General features: G+C 39.9%; 1 protein-coding gene across 1 annotated transcript in view; it reads left to right on the top strand.

Moving 5' to 3' along the window:
• Positions 1-392: 392 nt before the first annotated feature.
• kctd16b (potassium channel tetramerization domain containing 16b) overlaps positions 393-14,250 on the top strand; it is a 93,564-nt gene continuing 79,706 nt past the window's right edge. Inside the window, exon 1 of the mRNA XM_007562014.2 lies at positions 393-2,742. Coding sequence (XP_007562076.1) covers positions 1,917-2,742 — 826 coding nt within the window. The 5' untranslated portion in view covers positions 393-1,916. The remainder of the gene's footprint in view (positions 2,743-14,250) is intronic.

Genomic DNA, 14,250 nt, shown 5'->3' with positions numbered 1-14,250 from the left:
TTCATTCCAATTCATAATTATGCACCACTGGTCATTGATCTATGTAATGTCTCACAAGATACCTTTAAAATATTTTGAAGTTTGTGGTTGTTACCTGAGAAAATGTGAAAATATTTAAGGATTGTTTTTATTTTTTTCTGCACATTGATAAATTCAAAAGATATTTGGATTTTTTTTTTTATCTCTACAGTACTTATATTTACATTTTGCTTTGCAGAGTGACTGTAATTTCTGCAATAAAGTGCTTTGTTTTCACTTCAATGCCTTGTTTGCCTATAGGTCTTTTGGTGTGAGGGTTATATGTGCAGATAAAGAAAAAATACTTATGTAGAAATATTTTGAAAAGTAATAGTTTGAATGTCTGAACAGTTTAAGTGTTTATTTTATTTGAATTTTATCCAACCAGAAAAGGAACCTAGAATCTCATTTACAAGGGCACTCTGTCGATTAGCACTAAAATAGAGCAAACCATTAGATTTACACATAAACATTGAAGGTCACCAAAAACATATTCACAAATACAAACAAAACTGAAATTAGTCCAATTACATATGACAACAGTTTAATCAAGCAAAATTATCAAAGTATTGTTTAAAATGTTGATGAGGTTTATCTTTCACGTCAACTTAACAGCTGTAACTGTGTGGGGTCCCTCCACAGGCTGGGAAGGAGTGAAACAGAAGAGGGCGCTGTTGGGCGTATTTTGAACCGAGGAGAGAAACCCCACACGTTGTTCCCACTCAGTTACACTGAGAATCGCTCATCTGGGCTGTAAATATTTTATCTCTAGGAAAGTAAATATCCAAATACATTTCTGGAAAAGGCAAATCTGGTAATATTTAAATTGGAAAATCCATATTTGATTTATTGAAAGAAGCTTATAGCAAATCGAATCAAACTGCAGACCATATTTATGTAGAAATAATGGCACAAAGATGGATGCAGTACTGGCTGTGAAATCCCGAAAACTTTACATTTGACACATAAACAAGTTTGCTCGTTTTATTGCAACGGCACGGCCTTCATGCATTATACATACAGGAATACAAGTGTGATAAATATCGGAGAAAATGCAAAATTGTTGTTTTTTTAATAGATTGTGCATGTGTGTTAGTATGAGTGTGTGAACTAGAGGAAGAGGAGGGGGGACAGCACAGCAGAGGAGAGAAAAGAAGACACCACCCAACTCTGTCGGGAAAGGGAGGAGGTGCGCGCAGAAGAGGCTGAGGAGGAGAGCAGCACCACGGACAGCTCCCCGTAGCAGCAGCGGCGGCGCGGACTTTTCTGCTCTGAAAGAAAAAAAAAAGAACACATGGATTTCGATTTTTATACAATTTAGGAAGAGCAGAGAATATTTATTTTTATGACTGTAAAGACAGAACACAGAATCAGCAGTGAAGTTTCTAATCACTCCGAGGCGTTTTCTCTTCCCCCTGTTTGGACTATATCCTAAAAATAAGTTGATCCACTTTCTTCTGGGAAGCTTTTTTTTTTCTTTGTTGGGAAATACTACCAGGAACAAAAACATACGCATGCAAGGCAAGTTTTCTTCACTCAATGCATGAAGGTTTCTTTCAGCCTACATATAATGCTGTTTTCCCCAGAGGCAGTAGAGTCCTACAGCCACTAATGTGAGCCTCTAATTCTGTTTTCCACTCTCGCGCAGCACTGATTCTTTTCTTCCTCCACCAAAGTCACCCAAGAGGCGCGCTGCATGCCCAGCAACGGATGAATAAGCCTACTCCAGTGGGTTTTAATGTCACTGAATTAACGTCGATGGAGGGAAAACGTAAAAGGGGATGGTTTTGAGATGAAGTTGGAGACTCTGTCACCAAATACAGGAGGACGCACCTTTTGACAGCCTTTATTTCCATTTTTTCATTATTTTTGAGAGCTCCTGCAGGGAGAGGAAAAGAATGGCGCTGAGTGGAAACTGCAGAACTATTCCCAAAGACCTGCAGGCTTCAGTTCAGAACAGTTTCCCAGATGTTGTTGAGTTAAACGTAGGGGGGCAGGTTTATTACACCCGCCACTCAACTTTGGTGGGGACCCCGAATTCGTTGCTCGGTAAGCTGTTCTCCAAAAAAGACGCATCTAACGATTTGGCGAGAGACCCCAAGGGCAGGTACTTCATCGACAGGGACGGGTTTTTATTCCGATATGTTCTGGACTACCTCCGGGACAAGCAAGTCGTCCTCCCGGACCACTTCCCCGAGAAAGGGAGGCTCCGGAAAGAGGCAGAGTACTTCCAGCTGCCCGACCTGGTGAAGCTTTTGACCCCAGAGGACATCAAGCACAGTCCGGATGACTTCTTTCACAGCGACCACGAAGATGGCTCTCAGGGTAGCGACCACCGACAGTGCCCACCGCCCTCTCTGGTCCCCGCGGACAGGAAGAGCGGTTTCATCACGGTGGGATACCGGGGGTCGTGCACCATGGGGCGGGAGAGCCAGAGCGACGCCAAGTTCAGGAGAGTACCTCGGATACTGATCTGCGGCAGGGTGGCTCTGGCTAAAGAGGTGTTCGGGGAGACTCTAAACGAGAGCCGGGATCCGGACAGGACCCCGGAGCGATACACCTCCCGGTTTTATCTCAAGTTCAAGCATCTGGAGAGAGCGTTTGATATGTTGTCGGAGTGCGGCTTCCAGATGGTGGCCTGCAACTCCTCAGTCACAGCCTCGTTTGTCAACCAGCACACAGAGGACAAGATCTGGTCCAGCTACACTGAATACGTCTTCTACCGTAAGTGTGAAAGTCTTTGTCATTGTGTTCTGCAGAGGGCAGTGGCGGTGCACGATTGGATGGTGTCCTGGGACTTTGATCGTGGGGTTGGTACTCCCAGTTAAGTCCAGAACTAGACCGCTCAAGTCTTAACTAAATTGCTCCTTAATCAACCGGTCACACAGAAACTTGTGAAATTCACTTTTTAATGAATGGCAAATACACAGATAGTTATTTTATAGTTAACAGTGTACCTTTATAGCATTTTATGAAACTTTTTTTTACGGTTTAAAATGAACAATGGATTCATCATTCAGGAAACATTAACAGTTTGACAGTTATGTTAAATGTATCTGATTAATCATGTCTTCTCCATGTACTGGGATCCCACTTCATGTGCAGCGTGATTGGGAATTATTCACTCCCTAAATGACAAAGTTCTATGTGTGCTCATTTCTTAAACTAATTAAACTGGATGCCTCTTCCCTCCATACTTACCATACTGCCTTTACGACACGACTGCTATAACCAAAAGAGTCAGAAAAATAAACATCAATTTGTTTTCTATACCCAGTTAATCCTTACAGTTTCACTACAGTTTGGTGCTGATACACACACACAGCCATGGTTAAGTAACATTTGAACTGACCAGTTAACCAACATGCACGTCTTTGTGCTGTGGGAGGATGCCAAAGAACTCAAAGAGAAACCATGACTCGACAGGAAGACCATGAAAACCCACACAGGAAGGTCTTGAGAAGGGTATGAACCAAGACCCTCTTGCTACAAAGCAAGAGTGCAAACTGTACCACAGTTTTACTGTAATAAAACACATTTAATGTTAGCTGGTGGGATTCAATTGGAAGTATGGACTTCATACATCCTTTGGTCAGCTCTACAAATGACCACTAGGAGGCGCATCCGATTTGCCTGGTGTCTATATAAAAACATCTAAAAAATCTGATTGGTAGAGAGCAACTTTTTTGTATCAGAGTGCTAAAACTCATACAGTCAGTCTAATTTCCTTTGACACAATGCAAAACATTTTTAATCAAGAGCTTGCTGATTTTATGAGAGACTTAGGTAAATTAATGCCTCACGTTTATCTCTCTGGAACCTCGGGGTACGTCTTCTAGGCTGCAGGCATGCACAAAATATTTCCACGCTTGGTTGGAGTCTGAAGGTTTTTTCTGAACCGTGTGGAACAAAACCAATTAGAGATCACCTCTCATAATTGGGGTTAAGTCAAGGCGTTGTTATCATTCAGTGGAAGCAACAAACACTTAACTGACAAGCTAATTTGTGTTTTAATCTCACTGTGCTCAAACCTATTACAGCATGTTGCAGCATTCGACTGGATCTCCTGCAAGAGCTTATATTTCAGAAGATTTAACCAGATTTTAATCATTTCCCCTCAGCGCTGTGGAAGCTGTCAGAGCAACGATCTGTCAGGGGGTCTGCCATTTCTCATCATGGTGCAATTTGCTTCTCCACCTCCTCTCTCTTTCATCCAGCCAGCACTTTCTTTCAACTTCTTGCACTTCCTTCTGGCTTTGCTATTGCTATCCTTCCAGTTCTCCATATGTGCGGCTCGCTAGCTGCTATTTAGGATTCCTGAGGGGGAGGGTGTAGGAAAGAGCTCATCATGTGTTTTATAGTGGCTGTTGTAAGATTTTATGAAGCCACAGAATTATCCATATTCTTTGATACAACAGTGCATGATTTATCTCAAACCTGTGCCTGAATTCTTTGCACAATTACCAAAAACAAAGATAAAGTTTTCTCTTTAATCCAAAGAGCTTTTAGCTCTAAGCAGGCTTGAGAGGACACAAAAGAGAAAGAGAAAAATTAAATAAATAAAATAATGCTGAAGTGCTGAAAACGACATCAAAAAGAATTGGATGGTGTCATAAAATGGGTGATTATTTTATCCTGAAGATAATTAAAAGCTGAAAATATTCTTTTTTTTTCAAATCACTTAAAAAACACCTTGCACTGAACACACATACACACACAAGTGCAGCTTTCATGATGCTATTTGTGCTCCCATATTCTCAAATAAATCTTTGAGGCCTCCACAGGAGCATTGTATTTAAACAGAGTTTACATTACATGCCATGTGTCATTTTCATTCTATTTCTCAATTATGCACAACTTTGTGTTGGTTGGTGGCATAAAATCCTAATAAAATATGTTAAAGTTTATTTTCTTAATGTGACAAATGCAATCTTCCACATCTCAGTCCTCAGCGTGTGGTGAATTTGTCCGCTGTCAAAATTAATAAGTATATTTTTCACATGTGTTATGTAGAATTTATTGCAGACAGTATTAATCCTTGAATTTGTTCTGAATTGAAGGAAGAAAAAAAGCTTTTCTTCATATTTGCACGATAGCATTAGGAATAGCAAATAACACATCTCCTCAAGCATATTGTTACCCCACATCTTCTTGTAACAGATTTCGGTCGTTTTCTTCTATAAAATTGATCCATGCATTCTGTATCAAGGACAAGTTGGAACAACAGTCCTATACTAAGTGAGTGCTGAGAAGCCTTTCTGTTGTGCTGTGTGTTTCTACTGTAAGGTGGTATATCAGTGATTCTCCTGAGCTTAAAGTCCCTCCTTCCTGTGGGAGAAACCTCACTTGATGATTTTATCTCAGTCACTAATATGTAAATGTTGGTTACAATCTGGTAATAAATTAGTTCCTGCAATGGTTAAATAATTCAAAGAAAATTCATGAATCTCAGACTTAACTGAACTTAGGATCTCAGTGTCTCAATTATATTAAGGGAGACAATTTTGCTGTTTCTGTCTCAGTCCATTTGCTTCCTTTGGGAATGAGTCAGAGCAAACATTTTTCTCCTGATTTGAGTGTGTACTCAAGGAAGAAAATGTTTCCTTTTTCGAGTCACAGGAGGTCACTCGCAGTTTCAGTTAAACAGTAGTAGACAGCTTGCTAAGCTGCCATCATCAATACACAGAGTGAGAATCTGTTGGAAGTGGGAGACATAAATCCTGGAGTTTTTCAAGATCAATATTAAAAGTGCACAGAAGCTATTTTAGTTGTGGTTATCTAATGGCTTACACTGAAAATATGAAAATATTTTAAAGTATTTTTTGGGTTGACTTTAGCCTGGTAAAAACCAACCCCTTGTTCCAAGTTTTGCTTCATGCAGAGGATCTGGACACTCAACTAATGAGAAACGATTGCTTCCTGAAATGGCAGACTCTGTTGAAGTTTTAAATTTTACCCAATCACTCATGTTTGGTTGCAACATATGTAATGCGCCAGCTTAATGAAGCTTACCGGAAATTGCGTGGACTGTTAACGACTCCAGAGGGAGTAGCGCCATCTTTGCCAGCAGTAAAATGTCTCTTTGTCCTCCGACTTTAATTGCTCAATACTTGGAAGTGTGGCCAACACATACTGAATGGCTTTGTTTACTTCCTCAGCTGCCATTGCTAAGCTTCATTTTAAAAATGGGTGAATGCCTGAATGTAGTGTAAAATGCTTTATGGTTGTTTGGACTTGATAAAGTGCTAAACAAGTAAAGGCCCTTTAACTGGGGATGGACCACTTTCTTGTCTTCAAAACTGACATAATGAACATAGACAGTGATGTGATGTTTACACAGTGCTCAAATCGTATTGACAGACTCAAAATGTCCCTTACACCACTGCACCTTCACCATCACAAGACGGTATTAATTTATGCTTTTATAGTAGTCACACCAAATTCTGACCCTTCCATCTAGATTTCAAAGCTGAATTGACCCTCCAATGCTTATCCAGTATGTATTTAGCAGGTTTTGGTAGCCTGTGAGAATAGCATACTCAATTTGCAGTTTTTAGTTAACAGAACTGCACCATCTTCTACTGCTATAACCCATCTGTTAAAGGTTTGACATGTGATGTCATGGCTGCACGGTGGAGCAGTTACTAGTACTGTTGTCTTGCAGCATGAGGCTCCTGGTTATAAATGCCGGCCTGGTGTCTCTCTGCATGTAGTTTGAATGTTCTTCCAGTGCATGCATAGGTTCTCACTGGGTACTCCAGCTTCCTCCCAAACTCAAACTAATCTGCCCATTTTCCTCTGATCTCTAATAGCAACAAGGCATTTTCATCCACACAGCTGCTGCTCTGTGGGTATTCGTTCTTTTTGGAAACATTCTATGAAATCCTGAAAGACGGTTGATGTTGAAAATCCCAAAAGATCAGCAGTTTCTATAATACATGTCTATGAGTTAACAAGCAATTTAATTAGTGTGCCAAACACATTAGCCAGTAAGTTTATTTAGTAGTTACCACTGGTTTGTAAATTCTCCTCATGCATCCGTAGGTTCTCTGTGGGTACTCAGGCTTTCTCCCACAGTAAAAAAAGACATGCATTATTCTGGCACGGTAAATTGCCTTTAGGTGCCCTTAGGTGTTAGGCGTATACCAGCCTTCTCTCACAACCCTGCAAGTATTCAGAAAGTATGGACAATGATTGGATGGATGATTTGTAAAAACTTTAGATTTACAATATTCTAAAAAAAAAAGAAAAAAAAAAGAAAAAACATACAAACCCTTCAGGTGGCTGACAATAAAAACAAGTGAGTAGGCAATTTTCTCGCATGTCATGTGACAAAACTAAGAAAAAGTGGTAGTTTATAAACATGTTGCAAAGTACCTCATAAAAATACAATTTGCTCATTTTTCGTAGGTTTAATGTCTGCCTATTTTTGATTTGATTTTCTTTCAGTTAATTGATTGTAATGTGTATTTATTTATTTATGTAATTATTTATTTATCTAGTAAAGAGAATGCTGACTTCCATTCTTCTAAGTCACAGTTTTGATATCATCACATGTCCACACAGCTACCAGATGCTAAGGAAGCACATCAGAATAATCTAGTGGGATGGATTCAGGATAATTGAGCTCTGCATTGAATCACAATGACAATGACTCTTGGCTCTCATAACTCCCAAAAGTAGCTCTAACAAGGTAAATCAAGTAGTGGTGAGAGCTGCTAAAAGAAGAAGCAAACACAGCTTGTTAATGTAATACCTGGCAGCATATCTGTGGGCTGCTGCTGCATCTTCTTGCTTACTGACAAAAGTAACAGCTTCTGGATTTTGCCAACAGTTGCTCATTAGGAGCAACTCACTTGGAGGTGAGGGTCTTTACTTCAATGCAAACTGTACACACAATAAGAGGCAGACTCATCAAGAATGCAGGACACACAAAAGCAACCAAGTAGTTATGTGAAAGCATACATGCTCCCTGAGAAGCATGCAGGGAGCTTGTTTAATGCTGTAGTCACACCGTGAATTAAATGCATCATCTGACAGTCTCGTTTATTTGACTAGCTCTTCTCTACCCCACCCCATCCTCTGTTTTCGTTCTCTTCCTTCTCTTTTCCCCTTGTCTTCTCCTTTCATGTATTGTCATTTTGCTCCAGTCAATCACAGCTGTCTTTTCTCTCCTGTCTTGGTTCCCACCTTCCCCTCTCCCCACTCTTCATTTTGCTGCGCTGCAGGGGCAGGGAGCACAGTGGCGGCACCAGTTGCCTTTACATGCCTGACTGCACCGTCACACCTCCTGTCTCACTTCTTATTCATATCTCTGTCTGTCTGCCCACCGCCACCAATTTTGCATCAAGCGTCAACTTCATTTCAGATTTGTGTGATATCTGGTCTGATTTTTACATTTTGACCAGGCTTTACTCAACTGTGTGCTTTTAAAATTAAAATACAATTGTTGAGAGGTCTTCCATTCGACTTCTACACAATGAAGCACATTTCTCAGCTCAGAGTAGAAGAATCTGACTACCCGGTACAGTTCTGCCCTTAACCTTATCGATCAGCTACGGGATAAATTGCGGCATCAGCTCTGATCTAGATCTTCCTAATTTCACCTCAGACATGCTGATGCTGCTGAATGGCTGCAAACCCTCACAGCTGGACTCTTGTCAGAACAGAGGAATCTAGTTTATAATATAATTGATCGTATCTGTAACAAAAACATGGTTTGTATGATCCATGTTCACAAACAGTAGATGAGCTTATATTGTTATCTATGATGTCTTAACACTGGAAGTGATAGTTGAATGCCATCCACTGTTATTTTAAACTGTAACTGATTAGATACCCACTTGACAGTTGAGTAGCTTCTAGCAATTAAGATTAGACAATTAAGTCAGAAGTTTACATACATGTATAATGTTAATTTTCATTTAATTCTGGGCTTTTAGTTATATTTCTTAACTGTATTGTGGACTCATTGGATGAAACACAATTTTGATTTGACTAATAATTGGTGAAATGTGCCTCAGTGTTTTGGACATGAACCACAGCTATCAACCAGCTTCCTGGATCATTCTGACCGGACCACTCTTCTGATCAGAAATAGAAATAGAAGAGCTCATTTTAATTAGATGGCTTCCTGGCACTGACTCGGCTTTTAAGCCACGTCCATACATTTTCATTAGGGCTGAGGTCAGAGTCATTCCCAAAGCCTAATGTCAGCCTCCAATATCCGTTCTAGTTTTGAATAGACTAGTTTTGATGTGGGTTTCACTGGAACACACAGTTGTGTCCAGGTTTCCCTCATCTTACTCAAAATACCAGATGAAAATAAATTGGTCACAGTGATCAAAAGAACACTTCAACACCACTGGAATTACACACGCACACTTCACTGCAAGAAACCAATTTAAGTGAGCTTCCCCAGTTCTGAAATCATTGGACAAATACTCATACAGCACAGTGTTGATGACTATGAAAAATGTTTGACTACTTTCCAGCTTAGCAAGGGACAATCATCCGAATGTTATTGTTTAACCAGTATGAGTAATTCTGATCCCATGTGAAGTAGACAGATAACCCACAATTCATTCAAAATTTTGCAGTTTTTGTGTTAGAAATGTGTTTAAATTGTTTGTTGCAATGTCAGTTCACTGCTAAAAGCAGATGGTTGGAATACAACAATAAAAGCTCCAAATTTGTATTTGTATTTCTAGAATGGATGAAACAGCTCTTGGAGAGAAGCAGGACCTCTGTGTTTGAAATAGCTTTGTTTGAGGACAATGTGATCTGAAGATAAACAATACATTCTTTAACACGAAACACAAACTCATTTGTCTTTTGCTGACTAAATAGTGGAGATGCTAATTCATCAAAGCAATAACACTTTATGTTTTGATGCTGAAATTATTGTTGAATGAAGAGGGGCAAGCTGCCCAAGTAAAAACTGTTAGCAGACATGGACGCTGATCTGAGTCAATATGGTCATCGGCAGTTTATGATATAGTTCTGCCCTTATAATAATTATGCAATGCAAATACAAAACTGTTTTTGTCATTTCTACAGCATGGATATCAAAACAAACTTTTCTTCTCTAAACGTTTTTATAAAAACTTTTTTAATTATATCAGATCAGATCCTAAACTTGATTTCCTGAAGCACCCTGGACTAATTACTTAAAAACTATGCAGCTTATCATTTCTCGCTAATGGTGATTAATTTGAAATATAGGAGATATTTTTGAATTACTCTCTAAAAGCATCCACAACACTTTGATGAGATTACTTACTTAATATGACAGATCTGTAAGGAAGATAAATGCAGAGTACGCTCTCTTTACGCTGTGAAAATGGGGTGCTTTTTTTCTAATTTTGTCTGCAAAAAACTAGCAAATGAAATCTGTGTCCTTGAAATTAGTGTTCAGTCTACTGCTGCTCAAAGCTAATCGAGCTGTAGTAAAAAGACATTTTTAGAGCTTTATTTGTAAAAATATGTTTAAAACTGTTTATCATATGCCTTCCATATCACAATTATGTTTATAAAATCTCAATAAAAGACCTAAAAGTTTGTGGACATTCAGACAGATTCAACAGGTACAAACACCTTTATATGACTCTGTATCTTGTATCTTTTATTCTGGTTGTTTGTGTTCAGTAGCTGACATTTAATTTCCAGGTTCACCGAAAGAACTCTGAAATTGCCCACTTGAAAGATTCAATTTTTTCATGCCAAAAGCCTCAGCCTCTTAGGTCAGTTTCAACTTGTTATTCAATACCCAGATTCACTCCGCTGACTGCAGATATCAGCCTCTTTCTTTCTTTCTATGTATTTTTTGTTTGTTTTGTTTTTGCTTATGACTACTCAAATTCTGGATCATGTCTGGGGGCGTAAAAGGCTAAATGTATTTACCAATTTGCTGCATGTCTGCAGTGAATGATAATTAATCATCTCTGCAGACAGCACTTTATTGAATCCACTTGAGGGTATAACAGCGAAGCTCTCAGCAGAATCATTTAAAGATAAACATGAAATAGTGGACATGGCATGGAAACATGGAAACATGGAAACATTCTTAAAATTTGGTATGTAGATAGGAAAATCCATTTTTCTGGCTTAGGATGTATTTTCCCCAGCTTTAGCTTTAACACAACCGAATGCCATCAGGTGAAATGAGTGTCATCACAAAGGGGACTTTCATGTACGCCACTGTGTGCCACTCTGCACCATTAGCTTGTTACACACAGATGAGTAACTCCTCGTGGGGCAAATGCGTTTTGGCAGGTGGAAGTGGTTATGGGCGAGTGCTTGCTTTAATGCATGACCCACGCTGCGCTACTTGAGGCATTCGCACACCCGTTGAGCCATCAGCAAAACACACCTGGACTCCACCAGCTGCAGACATGCGTTTATACTCACACACAGCCGACAAACCTCACTCATCAGCAACTTAAGCTGCATGGTGTTCATCCCTGCGAGATTCTCCCAGACCTGTCAGTGATGACATTAGGTGCAAGAGCTCCATTCTGCAAGCGTGTGGAAAGCGATTAGTCGAGGCCAAGACAGGCCTTCACCGCGCAATGGAGAGCCTTGATGGGAACAGCTGCTGAAACAGCCTCAGCAAGAGAGAGCATCAGAGAGAGAGCATCAGAGAGAGAGCATCAGCCTGTACCTCAAATCTGCAATGGTTGGACTGGGAAAGAATGAAGATGGGAGGAAAACACGGTTTGGTCTTTAGCAAAGACAGCTGTTATGTGGTTTGACTGTCCTGGAGCTTTGTCTAATGCACTGAGCTGGCTCAAGATCATGTCAGGCCCAAAGCAGAATTTAATTTGGGGGCCCACTTCCAGTTAAGCTCATCCCCCTCCTGGCACCAACACCCCAAAGTCAGCAATTAAACTAACCATGTTCCACAGTCTTTCTTGGCTTCAGGATAAGCAATATTATGTCCGTCATGAAATTGATAGCCGTAAATAAAACGTGGAAATATGCTTATTTCTCTAACTCGCTCATTTGGTGTGGCAGTCATGTAGCTTTTCAGTCCAAACTCAGCAGAGATTGGAAGGAGAAAAAACGTTTATTTGCATTTGCGTATAAAGGGATTGCATACAAGTTGGACAAGATGCGAGTCAAGCAGCAAAAATGAGTAACGTAGCAGAATTAAATGACGTAGCTCATCTAGATTTTCAATTGAACACATTTTTTTTTATTGCATATTTAGAAATCTTCAGAATAGGTTGTCATATTTGTTATACATCAAATCTGTATCTGTTGTAGTCTGTGTTGACATTAAGGACCCTCAGCAGTGATTAGTTTGGTTTATGACTTGGGCTGGCTCTTCCTACACCATTATTGTTACACCTGTGTGATGTCTTATGTTGTCTAATGTAGTAAGACTGCATGGTGAAGCAGTTGGTAGCAGCCTGGTTGTTAATGTCAGACTGTTAAATTTTACTTTATAAAACAGCTTGAGATTCTTTCAAGTTTCCCATTAGACTCTTATTGTTTTGTTGGCTTGAGGCATCCCAAATAGGCTTAGAAATGTAAGGGTTGAAAAACAGCCTTTCATACTCCACACAGTCAAATCTGATATTATACGCTTGTCATTAGTTTACAGAAACATAAAATGTCAGCATTTTATTATAATAACTGTGCTGCAGCAATAATGGGTAAGAGAAGAAGGTGAAAAGACAAATGATCTGTAAAGAAATAGCAGAGGAAGCAAAGAAATATTGAGGATTAAAAGAAAAGTGAATTCAATATTTACTTTCCAAATCGAGTTTACTTGAACCTTAATGTTATAAAGACTACCCAAGAGTTTAGAATGACAAATGTCACCTGATTGGAACAATGTTTTATACATTTTTGTGAGACACCACAGAGAGACGTGGGACCCGGGCTGCAATAAAGAGACAACAACTGAGACAAAAGAACAGAAAAAGTGGGTCAGACATGGAGAAATTACAGACTTTCTTGTTTGTCTCGCCTCCCCTTGACCTTCTCCTATGCAGGTTTAGAGTAGCTGCGTAACGTAGACTCCTATAATCCCAACCCCTGGAGACTCTGCAGGACTACAGCGCTCTGACAGAAAGAGACCGAGCCAGGAAGAAATGAAAAGGAAAACAAAGTGAGCAAAACACAAAAAAAAAAAACAAGTTTCCCACAGTCCTGTAGGACAGCCGCCCCTCGCTCCCATCTATCAGTCCATTTTCTCCTCCTCTGTGACTCTTGACTTTCTGTTCTCTCCCAGTTGGTGCTCACAGCTGACACAATGCTGATGCTCTTCCCCTGTTGTGTTGGAATAAGTGTTCCATGGTGCGATGAGGTGTGGAGCGTTGCTATAATGACAGAAGCTGCAGCTGGAGAGACTCTTCACAGGCCCAGCTCAGCGGCTGGCTGCTGCAATGCATCAATGCTTTAATGGCCCTGCATTTTCACACGTCCTGATTGGCTGGAAATGCCATAGACACAATTTGAATGGCTCACAGAAGTTCCGCTGGATTTGAGGTTGCCTTGCTTAATTACAGCAGCATCTGTTTTCTGTCTGGGACTGCTTGTTGCAGTTCTCCTGCCATTTGGATCTGCGTCCATGGTGAGCAGATATAAATAACAAACAAGGTTCAATAAATTCTCTTTAATTTGTTATGTAACATGGCTCTGTGAGAGTGGGTTTAAGTTTAAAATGTGAGTCACTGAGAAGGTCACTTGAAGTCTGTTATTGTTTAAAACTGGGAAATGTGAGACAAATTGAAAGTTTTCTTACAATGAATAGAAATGCTCTCCTCAGATCCTGGTTGGAGTTGATCAACTGTAGACCAAAAACTGTGGAAATTATTAGATTTGATGCATTCATTGAGTAAAAACAACAACAACATATATTTGAAATGGTAATCAGTATAACTTGTCTGGCTCTAGTGTCTGGCTGATTGACCGTTGCATCTCTAGCAACAGTGTTACTTAAAGGATTTCTGGGCTTCCAGCTTGTAAATGGTCATATACATTATTGCATATTTGAGCTCTTTTCGTTTTCTTCTAAACTGTCTCTGTAAACCTAATTCATAGCAACCATGGCTCCTCATAATTACATGGCTCTTCTCATGCATATCTAACTCCCAAGCCTAAATCCCCAGTGTGCCTTAGACAGTGGAGGTTCACTGTCCTGCATGGAAAATTTCATCCAGGCTTTTTCCCCAAGCATGCTGAGTTCACTGGTTTATAACAGCAAAGAGATACAGGATAAGA

The sequence above is a fragment of the Poecilia formosa genome, unplaced genomic scaffold (genome assembly GCF_000485575.1).
Source record: "Poecilia formosa unplaced genomic scaffold, Poecilia_formosa-5.1.2 Scaffold133, whole genome shotgun sequence".
NCBI classification, from domain to species: domain Eukaryota; kingdom Metazoa; phylum Chordata; class Actinopteri; order Cyprinodontiformes; family Poeciliidae; genus Poecilia; species Poecilia formosa.
The sequence above is the reverse complement of the archived record's forward strand: the minus strand, read 5'-3'. Positions and strand labels throughout refer to the sequence as shown.